This window comes from Lytechinus pictus, chromosome 9 (genome assembly GCF_037042905.1).
Source record: "Lytechinus pictus isolate F3 Inbred chromosome 9, Lp3.0, whole genome shotgun sequence".
In the NCBI taxonomy this organism is placed as follows: Eukaryota; Metazoa; Echinodermata; class Echinoidea; order Temnopleuroida; family Toxopneustidae; genus Lytechinus; species Lytechinus pictus.
In genome coordinates, this window is record NC_087253.1 from 26,699,561 (window position 1) to 26,718,236 (window position 18,676).

The following is an 18,676-nucleotide window of genomic DNA, read 5'->3' on the forward strand; positions in this document are numbered from 1 at the left end:
TCTACTTCATCATAATCATCATCATCATCCCCATCATCATCACCATCACCATCACCATCACCATCATCACCATCATCATCATCATCACCATCATCATCACCATCCCCATCATCACCACCATCATCATCACCATCATCATCACCATCATCATCATCACCATCATCACCATCCCCATCATCACCACCATCATCATCACCATCATCATCATCACCATCATCATCATCACTATCAACATAATCATCTACTTCATCATAATCATCATCACCATCATCATCAATATCATGAACATCAACATCATCATCACCATCATCATCACCATCATCATCATCACCATCATCATCACCATCATCATCATCACCACCATCATCATCACCATCATCATCATTACCATCATCACCATCCCCATCATCATCATCACCATCATCACCATCAATATCAACATAATCATCTACTTCATCATAATCATCATAATCTTCATCCCCATCATCACCACCATCATCATCACCATCATCATCATCATCATCACCATCATCATCACCATCATCATCATTACCATCATCACCATCCCCATCATCATCATCACCATCATCACCATCAATATCAACATAATCATCTACTTCATCATAATCATCATAATCTTCATCACCATCATCATCATCATCACTACATCACCATCATCATAATCATCGTCATCATCACCATCAACATCATTATTACCTTCATCATCATCATCATAATCATCATCATCAGAATTTTCTTCTGCAAAGATGTACATTTCATACACATAATTTTATTTACAATTAAAGCCTATCTACATTTTATACAGGGTATGTAGTTTGTAAAGTTGATTGAAACATAATTTTATCATTAATCAAAGATATCTAAATAATGGGACAAAAATTGTAATCAAAATCAAGTTTCTTAAAATAGTTCTTGAAATTGCAGTCTTTGTAAAAAAATAAAATGAGATAAAATGATTGCTCAGTGGTACTCTACATATACATCTAAATCCCTTAAAGTAAAAAAAAACGAATTTTTGAGATTTGTTATGATTAATTATGATTAATAGAGCTGATCTTAAGCTTTTCATATACACTGTATAACTTATTGCATTCAATCTAATGATAACCAAAAAATCCCCTCCCTTGCCTGGCTGAGATATTTCCAAATAGCCAGGGCTATATAGGGTTTAGCATTCTTCTTTTCAATCCAGATTAAATGACAATCGTGATTTTTTAACCCTAAACGCAACCCACCCCCCCTTCAAGTACTTAACAATTGTCACTTCTCTGTCCCTAAACATATTTTTCTTCAGCAAAAAAATTGATCCACATTGTGCTGCACTCAACCCAGGAGAGGTGAACAGGTAGGATTTATTACTTGAATGCTTTAGCATCGATACAGGGGCTAAGCTACATCCAGGGTAATATGATACCAAATATCAAGCAAAGAAGATTGTGCTATATAAGTGGACCTTAACATCTAATCAGAGCTGCCAACCCGAAAAAAAAACATTTCAGTATTTTTAAAGCTGAAAATCAGTATTTTGGTGAGGAAATCAGTATTTTCAAAGAAATACCATCGGACAACACAAAACTTAAACTTTAGAAATCAGTATTTAGCATGAAACCATCAGTTTTCTTCTCATTTTTCAGTACTAAATACTGAAAATCAGTACTACTTGGCAGCTCTAATTCATGACATGCCATTGGACAAATTATACTTTCTTGTCTTACAAAGCTTTTGGTATCGTATCAAGTTTATGAAAAGGAATAACAGGGACACGACTCATTTTGTCATGTCAAGTAAAAAAAAACATTTTTTTAAGGAATATGAATACAAACAACCAAACATACTACTAGTAATAATCATAATTTGCTTGATAAGTGCTAAGCATCTCTTTATCAGAAGCCTCTAAGCACTCTACAATAAATGTAACACAAGTCAAAATATCAAGCGCAAGTCCCAAATGCGGGTGCCTGATTGGCTGGAATCAAGTTGCGCAAGATTTTTGAGTTGGATAAGATTTTTCGAGTTGCGTTTGATCACAACTCTTTCTGCAACGGACGCCTGCTGTTACACACTCAGGGTGTCAAGGAATGAATTCCTGTCAGGTTCCTTTTATCTGACCCGAGTTTAGTGCAGCACAATATGGATACTGTAAATTTCTTGCGAAAGGAAATTAATGCTTGGAGTGCGACTTGAACAACCCTCTCTTTAAAAGATAGGAGTCCTCATATTCATAAATTGCAACAACATTTCTCATCCTAAGCCGTTTCAACCTGATTTTCTAATATGAATTTGATTAAAATCAAATTCTGAAACACGTTTCATCCTACAAACAATAAAATAAAGAAATTAAAAACAATATTATTGGGGGCCCTGTTCTGACCATGACAGGTCTATGATTTAAATCCATGTCTGTCTTAAGGCCACCGCACACCCTATGACTGGTCCAAAATTCGATTTTGGAAAAAATCGCATCTTGCTCATTTTCTGAAAATGCAAATGAATAGTATATATCTGAGGTTCAAATTATAACAGTTTTGGATGATTGCAAGCCTGTATTTTTGGATTAAAGGCAAAATTTGATTCAAATCGTAGCCAATCGTACGACTGCTATGTCATTATTATGACTACATATTAAATTAGCCTTAATGTAATAAGGATGATAGGATAGTCACAGATTTGAAAATAGGTATTCATACAGTGATTTAGAACTTTACATACTAAGATATTATAGGTCTTGACATTAGCATTAAATTATGATTTTATTCCTAAATTGGGTCGCAGAGCAATCGTAAGGTGTGCGGTGGCCTTAAAAATCCAGACAAGAATATGAAGTCGAGTCTGGGAGAGGTTGGTGATGAAAAAAGAGCCCAGGCTTAGATGTTGATTTTAGACCATGCTCTGACTATGACTACTATACTCCTTGGTGATAAGCAGGACTAAGAACCAGAGTATAGAGTCTGGGCTCTGATGCAATTCATGACAGGTCTACGATTTAAAACAAGATCTGGCTTAGAATCCAGACAAGGAGGTGGCGTAGACTCGGATCCAGGGTCAGATCTAGGTTTTAGATCGCGGTCTGACTAGGACTCAAAGTATACTGCAGAGTGATGAGCTGGACTAGGAACTGAAGTATAAAGTCTGGACTATGAGGCCAACATGACAGGTCCAATGTTTAAATTAAGGTCTTGCTTTAAATCCTATTAGTGGATAGACTCTAGATGACAAGCTTGACAAGGATCCATGTTTAGATCTGGATAGATATCAAGGTCTGAACAGGCATACTGCAGAGTGATGAGCTGGACAAGGAACTGAAGTATAAAGTCTGGACTATGAGGCCAACATGACAGGTCCAATGTTTAAATTAAGGTCTTGCTTTAAATCCTATTAGTGGATAGACTCTAGATGACAAGCTTGACAAGGATCCATGTTTAGATCTGGATAGATATCAAGGTCTGAACAGGCATACTGCAGAGTGATGAGCTGGACTAGGAACTGAAGTATAAAGTCTGGACTATGAGGCCATCATGACAGGTCTAGCCTTCTCTGCTGCCTTGGCCCCAGTGCTGGCGTAACCTGTGCCTCCCTGGTAAAAATAAGAACAAAACAAAACAAAATATGGTTAAATAGGGACCCGGGAATTGGGACTACACACAAAATATGGCATTCGTATCACATCTTATAAAAAAATAAAAGGGCATTTGTATGCAAATCAACAGGAACGTTAGGGGTGCACAAATGCACTAATTTGGGGCCATTTCTAAAGTCTTTTAGCACCATCTGCATTAGTCTAGCAGAAAATCTACTGTTAAGAAGACATAATGAGCACATGGAAGATTTGAAGTAATGAAGAATGAATGGAACTAAAAAGAAACGACTGATGGCTTTATTTCAAGATGCTTCAGCGACATCACTCTACAGGTGGGTGTTTCATAAAGCTGTTTCAAAAGTTGAAAGCAGCTTTACGACTGGTGATCCTTTCTTAGGCAATAAATCAACATCAATGGAAACTTAGTGTACATCATTTACCACAAGAAAGGATCACCAGTCACTTGTAAAATTGCTTGTAATGAACAGCCTTGTGAATCATCCAGTAGGGCCCAGTCTTATGAAGACTTACAATTGATCTGATCAATCGTATCTCTATGGAAATCCAGCAATGTCATAATTTATTTCTCCAGGAAATTTGTACAATGTCCTTTGTCAGCAAAGAAAAGCATCCTGAATTTTCAAGAAAACAATAAATGTACGGGTTTTCATTATATCTAGAAAATATTTTCAACGATCATGCATTTTCATGTTGATGTTGCTGGCTTTCCATAGTTGTGATTGATTGGATCAATTGCAACTCTTTATAAGACAGGGCCCTGATCAGTGAGCTACATTAAGACTTACCCTTTTGAATTCAATGATGTCTGTTTCTTCAAGCTTGTCTTCAGTAAAAGGATCAATCATGTCTTTCTTGATGAGCTTCTTGATGCATTCCATTGTCACTACCTTACCACTGGGATAATAAAACATAAAGAGAGAAGAAAAAAGATCATTCACTTTTGTAAATAAACAATAGATGTACCGATTACAGCAATCATACAGCAAGTTGATTTTAAAGAAGGAAAAAAAATGATCGAAAGAAGAAAGAATAAGGAAGAGAGAAAGACAAAGAAGAGAAATGGCAAGAAGAGGAGGAAAAAGAACAAAAAAAAAAGGAAAAAGGAGGAGATCGAGGAAGCGAAAGAGAAAGAAGAAAAAAAAACAAATTTCTTGATACATTCCATAGTGACTACCTTACTACTGTAAATTAAAGCAAAGAGAGGAGAAAAATTATATTTACTTTTGTAAATACAAGAAATGATGTACTAATTATAGCAATTATTCATCAGATAGATATGAAGATGAAACAAAAATTAAAAAATGAATAAGTAGGGGAGTACGGAGAGAAGATGAATACAGAAAAGAAAATGGGAAAAGGAGAACAGAAGAGAGGAAAAAAGAGACGATCGATCGGAACAAGATGAAAAAGAAAAAATCAATAAGCATATGAGAAAATGAAAGAGGAAGGGGATGAAAAAAGTACCTTGGTTTAAGTACAGCACACGGCGTTGAGTTGGAGAGTACATCATGGGTGACTGCGCATTTAAATCTCTCTCTCTTAGCAACTAGTGGTGTCTTATCCTTCTCATCTACTAGTGTGAAGTTGACAGGAATGAGTGATTTCAGAGAAAGAGGATTCTTGCTCATCGGACAGTAGATTGTCTTGTCCTACAAAAAGAAAGTTACAGAAATATATATTTATTACATTATTATTATTTCAGATTGACTAACAGCACAAGCTGAAGGGGTAAATTTACAAACAATTCAGTAATATACATCATAATTTAATTTAAAAGTGCCTAAGATGAATGAGAGAAGGAAGAAAGAGAAAAAGGGAAGTATACATATGCATTATAAAGCAGTATAAAAAAATAAAGCACAATAATGAACAATATAACTACAGCACAAACCATACAAGGATTATTTGCTATTTTAAGTTTTAATCTATCAACCCAAGACATGTTCGTATCCAAAACCTGGATCTAATATCAAAACAAATACTGGGATGCATTACATGAAAATTTTGTCAGTGATTTTCACAGACTAATCTGCTATTAGCCAATCAGATGCAAGGATTTAGAGTACATGTAGCTTAGAACAATAGTCAGTATAAATCACTGAATACGATTGATCCAATCCTTCGTAACTCTATGGAAATCCATCACTGTCATAATTTTTTCTTTGGGATATTTGCACAATGTCCTTTGTAAACAAAGAGCAGCACAGTGAATTTTCAAGAAAATAATGAATGCATGAAGATGCATCATAGTTAGAAAATATTTTAAACAGACATGAATAATAGATGTTGACGTAGCTGGCCGTCCATAGTTGTGATTGATCGGATCAATTGCAACTCTTTGTAAGACAGGCCCTGTTTCATGAAATCCTTCCTGGGTCTCGTGTCATCAAATATAAACTCTGATGTTTAGAACACCAAAGAACACAGAATTTGCATTGTAAAAAACCTCAAACTGAGCCACGTTACATACAGCTTAGTGATTGATTGTGGGGGCGGGGGGTGATTTCTTTGATTGATCATACACAATCACTAGCGTACCTATGGGTGGGGGGGCAGGGGGGGCACTCTGCCCCCCCTGACGAGTCACAACCCATGCAAAGGAGGTATACCTGCCCCCCCCCCCCCCCCCCGACGAGCTTGAAAGACCTTTTTTGCCCCCCTGACGAGCTTGAAGACCTATATTGCCCCCCCTGACAAGCTTGAAGACCTTTTTTTTTTTGCTTGTCAATTTTTTTTCTGGTACGAAATCCTTTATTTGTGATTGAAGCTTGTTAAATTTTTTGGCGGACGGTTTTGCCCCCCCCCCTGTGGAAAATCCTCGGTACGCCACTGTACACAATAATCAACACAATGAATCATAGAAATCTGCCCAACAATCGATCGCAAAGTTTAATGTTACAGGGACCTGGGTTCTGTATCACAAAGGTTCGCGACTGATTGAACACTTGATTTTTACGATTGATTGTACATTGTAGTCAATGGAATCAATCGTAGACAAATGTTCTATGATCATTGCTAAGCTTTGTGTTACGGGGCCCTGGGACCCATTTCACAAATAGTTGTGATTGATCCAATAAACTACAACTATGGACGGCCATCATCATCTTAACTGCATGCTTGTTCTAAATATTTTCTAGATATGATGTACATTCATACATTCCTTGCTTTCCTTTCTTGAATATTCACTCTCCATCTCTTTCTTTACAAAGGACATTATGTGAAAATTTCCTGAAGAATGAATTATGACGTTGATGGATTTCCATAGAGTTGAGGTTAATTGGATTTAAAGGTCAAGTCCATCCCAGAAAAATGTTGATTTAAATAAAAAGAGAAAAATCCGACAAACATAACACTGAGAATTTCATCAAAATCAGATGTAAAATAAGAAAGTTATGACATTTTCAAGTTTAGCTTATTTTTCACAAAACAGTGATATGCAAATGAGACAGTCGATGATGACAATCACTCACTATTTCTTTTGTTTTTTATTGTTTGAATTATACAATATTTGATTTTTTTACAGATTTGACAATAAGGACCAACTTGACTGAACCATATATTATTAAACAATGCTAATTCCACATGTTCATGGAGGAATTAATCGTTGTTTCACTTGACAAAGAGGAGAAAATTAGATTATTTCATATTTCATATAATAAAATACAAAAGAAATAGTGAGTGGATGACGTCATCAGTCACCTCATTTGCATACAGACCAGAATGTGCATATAACTGTTTTGTGAAATTAAGCGAAACTTAAAAGATGTCATAACTTTTTTATTTTACATCCGATTTTGATGAAATTTTCAGTGTTATGCTAGTTGGATTTTTCTCTTTTTATTCAAATGAACTTTTTATTGGGGTGGACTTGTCCTTTAACTCTTTCTAAGATGGTAACCCTGGTAACTTTAACTCACAGGTTTTTTGACAAGGGTTGGCTTTGCATCCGGTGTGTGTTCAGGGATCCAGAAGCTAGGCAATTCTTTATTTCTCCCATCTATCATGTTAGAAACCGACTTGGTACCGTTCGATGTCGACGCCTCGCCCGTTCTTGCTCGCTTAGCAGAAGAGGCTCCGCCCATGATGCTACTCTCTGCGTAAGAAGAAAGCTTTGTAAATTTTATATTGTTATAAAAGACGAATCCAGTCCATCTTACAATGAGTTTAAATTGATCCAACCAATCTTAACTATGGAAAGCCAACGAACAAAGCATTTAGAATAATAATTTCAATAACCAACATTTAGCTCTCCATAGTTCTCTACATCAAAGCATTTACAAACAAGCATCAATGTATTGGACAATTACAATACAAATGTATGTAAATAAAATAGATCAAGAAAAGGGAAATGGCTGATCGGAGATGAATTATATTTTTAAGACTTTCTTCAATTTGTCCGTAAAGTTTGATGATATAATGTTGTTTGATTCTTTAGAAGCAGTAGCAGTATATGTATCATCACCAGTTTTTGTAGGAGTATTTGGAATAGCAAGCAAAGACGTATCCATTAAAAGCATTTTCTAAATAAGATATACATATATGTATACTCATGCAAACATTGTTGTCTTGACATATCAGTTTGTTCTTCACTGAAAATCATTGACTATTTGAAACAGTCCTATATATGTTACCTTACCTGATTCAACAAAGTCTTGGACTCTCTTCAATTGTTGTGATTTCTTTCCATCTTCATCCAGTTTCTAAGTGAGAGGTGTTGGAATAAGAGGATAAATTATACATACAGTTGAGAAGATTTCATCATAATCAATTTGTATTGGGGAGATCAAATGAGTAACTGGTTGAAAAAAAATATAACTCAATTCTCGAGAAAAAAATTGTATTAGATATAGCTTTTTATAATAGTTTCAGTTGTAATCATATAAAAATAACACGGCCCTTATTTGATTAATTTTGTTTTGTTAAGAAACTTTATTTATCTCTGCAAATTTCAAAATTAAATCCCTGACTTTGCTAGCTTAAACCTCCCTTTAATGAGTTTAAGTAATATGGAATACGGAATCACTAAAAAGAAAGGTTATCTTTCTGCACATTTTCGTAAATGGACTTATGATTTTTAGTATTTTCCGTCTATACTCTTCATGTACTGTTAATATATTCATTAGTATGTATACTTACAATTCTCTTGATATATTTGTAATTATGTTCACTGATTATATCATTATATTTTCAATAGATAATAATTTATAAAATTTACATTTTTACTAGTATAAATGTTTGTAATTATCTTGATATATATTCAATTACTTTCACTGATTATGTTGTTATACTTTCAATAAATATTGTTTTTTTTATTATCTGTAAAACTCTGCAGCATTGCTCACCTCCTGTTTCTTGATTTGTTTCTCATATTCACTCATCTGAAGTTTGATTTCTTTTTTCTTCAAGAGAATATACTCCAAGATGGCTTCCTTGTCATACAAGTAGCCATCTTTCCTGGAAATTGAAAATATGAAAAGGACTTATAATTATTTAACTTTGCCATCATTTTCACTAACCACCATGGAAGTCTCGATGTTGATTGGATGTTGAGCCATGTTACCACAGTAGTTACCATCAAGGCAAAGTTGCAATTATAGTTTGTCTTTTATTAAACTAACTCTAAAGACTACACTAACAAAGCATTGCTCTAACCATCTTTCAACAATGTGCATCAATATCAATTGTTCTATTTTGTTGTATTTTGACTTGACTTACGTGATGACAGGGTTCTTGCATGGCTGTAAGGTGAGACAACAGCAATCAAAATCTTTCTCCGAGTCTTTCCCAAGACGAGCTTTATTGGTGCCATAACCCGATGCAGCTATATTTGGAAGAAGGAAATGAAATAAAGTACTCTTAAGTTGAGTTTAAAAATGAGTTAAAAACCAAATACTCCTATCTTAAAAAGTTAAAATGCAAGTAAGTTTTAAATAGCAAGTACTCTTATCATAATAGGTAAAAAGCAAATGTACTCTTACAAAGTTCTCTCCTTCTACCCCCGTCTCGATCGGCCATTTTTGTTATGAATTGTAACAAAATGGCCGATCGAGACTGGGGTAGAAGGAGAGAACTTTTCGTTTTTTTGAGGTTCCAGTTTGTGCCCAGATGTCAGGAGACTGCCACTCGTTAGACCTTCATCCATACAATCGTGGTAAGTGCATAATTTCTGTTTTCACAATTCATTTGGAGAAATATTTAGACCATAAATCACCCTAGTCCCGTGAGTATGGTAAAATACACGGTAAGCCCCTGGGCCTGGGCTGGGCTCCGGCCCGCTGTGCGGGCGGGAGCTCCCTGGGTTAGTACATAGAAATTAGAATGACACTACTTTCTTTTGAAGCGGTAAAATCTTGCTTTGAAAGTTTTTTGGGCCTAAGTGAAATATATACTCGGGCAAGTATTTTCCAACTAGGGCCTAGATCTATATTGAAATTCACTTGCTTTATGTAGCACCCCGTACAAGAGTAAGTACATTTGACATCTAAAATAAAGAAAAGGATAGGCCTACCTAAAATTTAGTAAAAAGATTGACCTTCGATGCCCTTCTTGGGAAAATTTTTTGGCCTTGGTGCCCTCTGTAGTGGCCTATGGACCCCTACGAAAAACAGCACTTGCTGATAGTGATACTAGTGATAGGGTGTTCCATCCCACAAGTGGTAAATAGGCGCTAGGCTAGGCCCTAAATAAAAAAATAAAATAAAATAAAAAAATTGACGCCCTCCAAAATATGAGGTATTTCAAGGCTGAACGGGCCTTGCCCTAAAAATGACGAAATTTAAGGCCTGGCCTTTGGTTAGTCTAAACGTTTCTTTCCTTCCTTTCTCTTCCCCTCAGTTTTGTTTTTTCTATTTTTTTTCTTTCCTTCCTTCTTTCTTCCTTTATTTCTTTCCTTCTTTCTTTTTGATTTTCTTTTTTTTTTGTCTTTTGATCTTTCTTTTTTTCCCATCCATCTTCGTGATAGGCTGCAGAGCCCTTTGAAGATTACAGCAGATGATGATGAACGTTAGTTGAGAATGAGGCGAGGACCAGAATATCGCCCGGTACACAGAAATGAACGAGTGGGACAACACCATTTCTCAAAGTCAAACGACAAGACAGAGTCAAGACAATCAATCAAACACAGATTTTGGATATCAAAATGATCAAATTTATAAGCTCACCAGCGTCCTTTTGTCTTTCATGATATGTATAAACAGTTCCTGCTGTGCAATTTCTCTGATGTCGTGTCATTTTGTTTCAATTGTGTTTCTTCTGGGGCTTAAAATTAAATCGAATCGGAGGCTCAAAGAGAGCGAGTTGGTCAATGCAACTAGTATAGTAATTGGTTGGTTGAGTTTAGTGTGAAGGTGGCGCTATCCATCGATATCCAAGGCCCTATATAAACAAGGTTGCGACACCGGAAGTAGCCGTCATTTGCTCATGGAGCTTTTGAATAGTTCCAAATTCACCGAAGTTTGTGTACAAAGTCAATGGGGAAGATTTTTCGACAGCAAATTTCAGGTAATAACAATTGTTATTAAGAAAAACAAAATGATAGTTTTTAAAGAGAATTTTATGTGCTTCATTTTGATATGTTTGGTTTGCAATAATTTTGAATTTTAACATGCTTTTTTACTAATTTTTAATAGTTCCAAGGCGTAAACATGACAGTAAAGATACGGTATGGGACTGGCAACCATAGCCGGCAGTGCGGCTGGCTCAGTAGCCCGATATACGCTGTGGTTGTGTTTCCTGACGGGTTGGGTGTCCGGACTCACGACATCTCCTTTAATTTTGAAAAGTTTACAAAAATACAAGCAATGTCTTAGATTTTTTTTAGCACAGAATGTAAGAAAATATTATAAAGAACAAATAATGATGGTGATAAGCATTATTCAATTTCAAGCTATATTTTTTGCTTTATTTTGCTGAGAAGTGAGATAAAATAAAAAAAACAAGTGAGATAAACAACAGCAAGCCTAAACTTCTACAAATACAAGGCTTCATTAAGTTCATTTTTCAGTGTCCGGACACCAAACCCCTCATCGATGTTACACAGATCCAAAACAAATTTCCTGAAAATGAATCCCAAATTTTCTGAAATTCATAGACAATTCCTGGAATTTTCCATTTTGATTTTTAATGAAAATCTGGCAATAATAATTAATACAGTGAGCCTAAATTTGGTCATCTTGTCCTCTTGAAAAATAGGAACAAAATTACAAAATGACGAGCGCAGAAAATGTTGAGCTCCGACGATGGAGCCTATGTCTGGATCCGGAGGAAGATCTAATGTTAGATCTAAATCTTTGTAAAATATTACATGAATATTTTAAAGTTGCTACGGTAAATTGTCATTTAATTTTAATCATGGAGTATGGACAGATCCAGGATTTTCCAAAAGGGGAGGCACATTTTCCTGAGGAAAAAATTGACATGCAAAAATAAAAGGGACTTCAAGTTCAAAGGGGGGGGGGGCACACTTCTGCATTTCTACATTACAATTTTTAATTTTGCTTCTCAAGGGGCCCCCTTGTAATTTTTGGATTTCCCTGAATTTCCTGGAATTTTTTTCATTTCTGGAACCTTTCCTGGAAAAAGTAAAAATTTCTCGAATTGCGGGAAGAGTGGAAGCACCCAATCCTCTTGCACTCTCCAGCCACTCTTTCTGTCTTGAGTCTATGCAACATTCATGTACAATGCACACTCAAAAAGACAGATCCATTCAGTTATCTGTTTTCATTCTAGACTTAGAAATCTTTTTCTTTTATTCACAAGAGCGCTCAAAAACTTTTAATTTTGAGCATATTTTTGTGAGGCCCTCTGTGACTGATGCAGATCTTCATCTCCACAGACTCTCTTTTTAATCTCTTTTTAATTATAAAAAAAATAATTAATTTCAAGAATTCAATTTAGTTTTGTGCCAAGGCATTTTTTTATGATGATGAATTCACTGTATGGTCAAAATTGACTGTTCCAAAATATCAAGTATTCATCCAGTCTAGATCAAGAGAAAATTGACAATCTTGTTGACAATCTTGTTCACCACACAGGTTACTAACTGCGGACAAGGTTATCACAACCTTGTTATAAAAGTGGTGTTAGCTTAGCACTGCATTTTTTAAAAGTGGTGTTAGACCACATGGATGTTATCACAACCTTGTAGTATTGGACAAGTGCCCCTATCATACCACTAGTTGCATGTCCGGACAGGTTGGGTATCTAGACCAAAAATTTCTTCGACTAGGCCAAGTAATTTGAAATGGTTTGGAATTAAAATCAATTCTTTGTAGTTTTTCAAAGAAACTTTAAAGGCCTAATTTAGCATACATGCACATGTAGACCTCTACTCTGTTGATATGTATGGTGTGATAACTAAGTAATTACAAAAGCCAATGATAATACGTGCTTAGTTGACAAGATAATCATTGATGCACCAAACTTATCTAAGTTCGATCTAAATGTAGATTTTTATTCCAATTTGATTGTGGACAATAAAATAGGCCCTAAATGTAATTGCTGCTGATTGATCTGTTTTGGATGAGAGGAACTACTGGATAAGCCCGTAAGCTGTGTAAGTATGATTGTTTGATTTCCATCATGATTGTAATAAGATGTGATTATATTACATACATGTAGGGCTACATTGTGCAATCAATCTTTCTTATTTCCATGAAATGTTCTCCTTTAAATCTTGCATCATGTATCATTCCGCCTGTCTTCTGACCGCATTTTGTGCAATGTTGGATGAGTTCGACTCTCATGAAGTTCCAAATTTAAATTAAGAACTTTCATTGGTGGCAACAGCATAAAATGAGGGTCAATATCTCACTCTCTACCTCTTGTTTCTTTTATTTCATATTTAGTGTACATGTAACGATAATATAGTTGGATCATGCGTTAATTTAGATAGTTGTAAAGAGGTTGTTTTATTAAGCAAATACATTTTAATGCCAATATGAACTTTATATGGCATTGGATGGGTGAGGAGGTGCCATGGCCGCATTAGTTTAGTCTGCAGGCACAGACCGAATGAAACTTGTTCTTAGTGTGGCTCCACGTAAGGACTAGCACATACAAAACTTGCTGTCTGAGCGAGAGGGCTTTCAGTACACAAGGCATGAGTAGGACGACAAGAACACACCTGTTGAAACGTCAAGATTGGGTGGTCCTTTTCAGGACCAATATTTGCCCAAGAAAGATACATGATGACCATGAAACCTACTACACTATCTCAGATGTTTTTTGCTACACTATTCTTTTTCGCCATGGAAACTTCCAGAAGAACATCTGAGATGGTATAGAGATTGAAGATTTTTGGTCTAGAAAATGTGCAAAGTATTGGCAGTGCAGAAATGAAAGTATTATTTAAAAAAAAGGAAGCTACATGCAAACCAAGTGGATTACTAAACTCATTTGTCCATGTACTGACACCATGAAAGCATTTAGGGTTATCATAGACTATTAGACTTGGTGGTCAATGATGTTCGAATATGCCTCGTGAGAATTGAACTCACCCAGTACACAACAAAGAGTTTGTAGCCAAATTGGTACTAGGCTAGACAGGAATAACTATTTCCTAGGATTTATTTAACAATTTCTGACACTTTACTAAGTGAGAGAAGCCAACACAGTTCAGCAAAACAACCAAATACAGATACTAAAGCTTTTGGTCTAGTACTGTACTAGGCCTACTTGGGTATTTCACTTTCCTTCGGAATAGTTTTACATCACGGTGGCAACTATAAAATAAAGCATGTTGATCTCGAGAGCAACGAGGTACATGTATGTAAGGCATTGAAATGGTATAAAATCCAAAGAACACCATGGTATGTTTTTACAGGGCATAAAGGGTAGAAATATTAAGAACGCTATGAAAAATTCTGTAGCGATAGGAATATAAGGGGAAACTAGCACTAGCCTTATTCTGGTGACAACTGACAAGACCACTTATCCAATGTAAAATTTTATATAAGTAACCTAACGTTATCCTGTAAACCTTGTGCTGTGTGGTGATTGAAATGAATAAATATTTACTTTCTTTTTTTATGTTCTTTTGATCTAAACTGGATAAAGCACTTCACTATTTGGTACAGTCCTGGTTGTAAATTCATTTTATGCATTGGCCCCAAGCCCCCAAAATGAATTGAATTCTTGAAATTAATTTTGTTCTTATTAAAAATAAGGTTAGTAGAATTGAATATCTGCATTCTGCACAGCACTTATCTCTCTTTCCATCAATTAATAGGCAATATATTTTTCATCTTCAAAATCTACATTCACAAGCTTGATTCAAATTGTCATAGTTGATTTTAATATTAAATGAACATAATTCCCAATTAAGGATACCAATAATCTTTCTTATAACATGTTTGCATACATTTTTTGCTTGTACATTTGGCATTTTGTCATGTTTATTTCAACTCACTGCATGTAGATCTAGATCTAATGTTAGATCTATTTGGTATTATTAATAGATCTAGTTACATTTTTTGCTGTACTTTTGTTAATAGGGCCACATGGAAAACCACCAAGTTGATGATATGTGCCGCCCTGTGGCCTATTTAAACATGTTAAATATCAGAAATAAAATAAAAAATAAATAAATTAAGGGCCCACTCAGTCAAACTCAAACTAAAGACAAGCACAAAGATATGCTCAAATCATTCATGTTTTTGAGTGCTCTGGTAAAAAAAATCAAATTCAGCTAAATTTACAACGGCGCAAAATCTACAATAAGAATTTAGGACATGAAACTAGTATTTATGGTAGTCTGCAGGCACAGACCCTCATTGGAACTTTGATCAACAAGTGTGCCTCCACGCAAAGACTAGCACATACAAAACTTGCTGCGCGAGAGAGCCTTCAGTACACAAGGCATGAGTAGGCTCCACATTCAGACCCTTAACTCGAGTGAAGGGTTTGCCCAGCAGACTATATTTATGGCACCACATGACATTCCGGTACATACTCACCTCTCGCTCTCCAAACGACCCGTGGGGGGGCAGCAGAACCTTACATCCAGCCCGACAGTTCCGGGGAAAATTAGTGCAGCGTCCCGCTCGCTACCAGCAGCAGTGAGCATTTGCGGCTTGCGACGAACTCGGTTGCCATTTTTCAAATCAACGATATTTCACGGATTTTGTTATAAGATTGTACAAATTTGATAAATTTAGGTGGTCGCTAATATATTGATATGGATGTGCAGTGTAAAAATGAATTTCTAACGTCGATTTCCGATATAATTATAAAAAATGATTCAAAATTTTGCACGCATTTCCAATGGTAGCAGTCGACAAAAAGGCCCGGTTGGAACTATTCGAGATCCTTCAAATTTGACCTTTGACCCCTGTTGTCGCAACCTTGTTTATATAGGGCCTTGTCGATATCCGATGATTTCCGCCAGGCTAAGCGAGAGGGATTCCACCCTCCCCTGTACAGCTCTTCGATTTTGCTATTAATTGCACTGTGTGTGAGATATAGATTCACCGAGGAAAGGCGTTCAAATTCAAATTCAAAATTCAAAATTCATTTATTTCACTTCCATCAAACAAAAACAAATTGTATACCATATATAAAACATAAATATTTGTATCCGTTGCAAACAAAATTAATTATACATATGTAGTGAAAAAAAAACACTTAGTCGATTTGGGCAACACATTGTAGGTTTTAAATATATATACTATTTTTCAATAGAAATTAAATTAAGATGGAAATGGAGGGACCCACTAAAAAGCAATGCTTGTACAATGTGGGCCCCTCAAGAAATAGATAACACAACAAATAACAAAATAACAAAGTATAAATACAGATAATCAAATGAGAAAAGAATGAATAAATGAGAGGGAAATACTCACAAAATAAATACAAAGTAATAAAAAATATACAGTTTGGTGAAGGACAAAACAACCCGTCCTAAAAATATCTACCCTTCCCACCCCCCCCCCCCCCCAGAAAAACTTGAGAAGAAAAAAAAAGGGGGAGAATGCGTTGTGGAATAATCAAATCTTATGAGTATTTTGTTTAAACATCATTTGTTAGATTGAACAGTTAGTACTCGTGCTTGTGTTTCCTTTCATGGATGTGGGTGTTAGTTTATTGGTTTTAATAATGTGTCTTCCCAGGACCAAAATCCAGTTAAAACCAATTAGGCAAAACCAATTGAAACCAGTTGGCCAACTGGTTTCAATAGGGAAATTGGAACAACTGGTTCCAATTGAAAACCAGTTGCCAATTGGTTCCAGTTAAAACCAATTGGGCAACTGGAACCAGTTGGCAATCGGTGTCAATTGGTGCAGTTGTTCCAATTTCCCTATTAAAACCAATTGAATCCAATTGGAGGCAAGTTCAGGCAACTGGTTTCAATTGGTTCCAGTTGAAACCAATTGGAGGCAACTGGTTTCAACTGGAACCAGTTGAAACCAATTGGTTTCCAACTGGATCCAATTGGAACTAAATGAAATGAACTTAATTAGTTACAAATTAATTAGCAGTTGCACTAACTATTGCTCATTTGCCAACACAGAAGCAGTATTATATGTCTATTAATACCAATGTAAAGGGCATTGATAAAATACAGGTTGGTTGGTTGGTGTTGGAGTTAAGTTGGCGCTCTTCAATCTGGTAGATTATCTGCGCCAGGTCGTTTCCGAGTTAGTTGCTTTTAAATTCCCGCATCAATGTCCTCGGCGTTAGACTAGTCTGACCTGTCATATAGCGAGGTGCAATATAATTATGATTAGTTACCACCACCATTAAATTGTGCGTTTTTGTACTTCATAGTATGCAAACTGATATAAGAAGCTAGGTCGAAGCTCAATTTTAGTAGTCTACGGAATTATCACTAATCATCAGAACAAAAGGATGAGAGAGAGAGAAAGAGATGGAGAGAGATCAGTGGAATATTCTTATTCGAATCTCTTTGTTTTTTTCACGTAATTCAGGATGACTTTATAATCTGCATTTCTTCCCAATAATGTTGCCAGATCTGATATTGGCTTGTTTAATTTCAGGCTTCTTTGCATAATTCTTCTTTCTCTTTCATATTTCTTACATTGTAGTAAAAAATGTTCTATTGTCTCAGGAACCTGACAATGGGAACATAGACCATTTTCATGTTGATTAAATTTATACAGATAATAATTCAATTTACATTTTCCGAGTCTTAAACGGTGTATCATAGTCTCTTCAAACCGAATGAGACCTTGATAACTAATTGTATCTGCCACGTTGGGTTGGATGCTAAATAAATGTCTTCCTTTAGATGAGGATACCCATTGAGCCTGCCAGATTTCTTTATAAATCAAAGACATGTGGGTTTTCCATTCCTCTTTGATATATGGAATGTTTAATTCAACTTGTTCTTTTGATGTTCCTTTTTTTGCTAAAAGGTCTGCCACATCGTTCCCGTGAATACCACAATGGGATGGTATCCATTCAAAATTGACATAAATATCTGATAATTGTAAAACTTTGATTTTATACAAGATATCAACAATAAGATTGTTTTGTATACGATTGCTTTCAAGTGCTTGAAGAGCAGACAACGAATCTGTAAAAATTACCACGGACATACCTCTGTTATCTCCTAGCCAATCAAGTGCCATTACTATTGCTGTTAATTCGGCTCTCATTATACTTACAGAATTTAATCTATAGAATCTTTTAATATCCAGTTCTGGTATATAAAAAGCAGAGCCGGTTCTCTTGTCTTCTTGTTTTGATCCATCAGTGTAGATATTTAAGTAACCTTTCCATCTTGTATGTATCCTTTCTGAGACACAGTTTTTCATATCTTGTACTAAGTTACGTTGTTTATTGATAATCTTATGGATATAGTAAGATATACTAGGTATTTCATATGACCAAAAAGGTTCTCGTAATATTCTTTGGCTTAGTTGTTCAATTTGGATCTCTTCATTTGGCTTACATGCTCTGACTACAAAGGGTCCACGACCTGATTTCCAAGTAAATTTATCAGTATACCAGGAAGGTTCAATAATTTCTAAAGTAGGATGATGACTATCTCTGTTTGTTAAAAGATAAAACATGTATTTGTCAACAGACAGTTCTCTT

General features: G+C 35.5%; 1 protein-coding gene across 3 annotated transcripts; it reads right to left on the minus strand.

The window, feature by feature from the left end:
* Positions 1–761: 761 nt before the first annotated feature.
* Positions 762–10,935, minus strand: LOC129268062 (nitric oxide synthase-interacting protein-like). Of its 3 annotated transcripts, none has more exons than XR_010294697.1 (9): positions 10,780–10,922; positions 9,335–9,440; positions 8,962–9,073; positions 8,256–8,319; positions 7,537–7,712; positions 5,084–5,268; positions 4,405–4,513; positions 3,420–3,595; positions 762–3,209 (listed from the first exon to the last, which is right to left on the minus strand). XR_010294697.1 is itself a non-coding variant. In XM_064104993.1 (8 exons), exons 1-8 carry the CDS (start codon positions 10,847–10,849, stop codon positions 3,524–3,526), a joined length of 894 nt encoding a protein of 297 aa, XP_063961063.1. In that variant the 5' UTR covers positions 10,850–10,922; the 3' UTR covers positions 772–3,523. The 3 variants fall into 3 exon arrangements, 1 of the variants encoding a protein (XP_063961063.1); XR_010294698.1 differs by having other exon boundaries at positions 772–2,444; positions 3,169–3,595; positions 10,780–10,935; XM_064104993.1 differs by having other exon boundaries at positions 772–3,595.
* Between the last annotated feature and the right edge of the window lie 7,741 nt (positions 10,936–18,676).

Excerpts from the sequence above, each read along its gene's own strand:
- LOC129268062 (XM_064104993.1), bottom strand. The coding sequence starts at position 10,849 with ATGACACGACATCAGAGAAATTGCACAGCAGGAACTGTTTATACATAT. Across the intron at positions 8,320-8,961 it reads AACAAATCAAGAAACAGGAG|AAACTGGATGAAGATGGAAA; the intron begins GTGAGCAATGCT and ends CCTCTCACTTAG. Across the intron at positions 4,514-5,083 it reads TGTGCTGTACTTAAACCAAG|TGGTAAGGTAGTGACAATGG; the intron begins GTACTTTTTTCA and ends TTATTATCCCAG.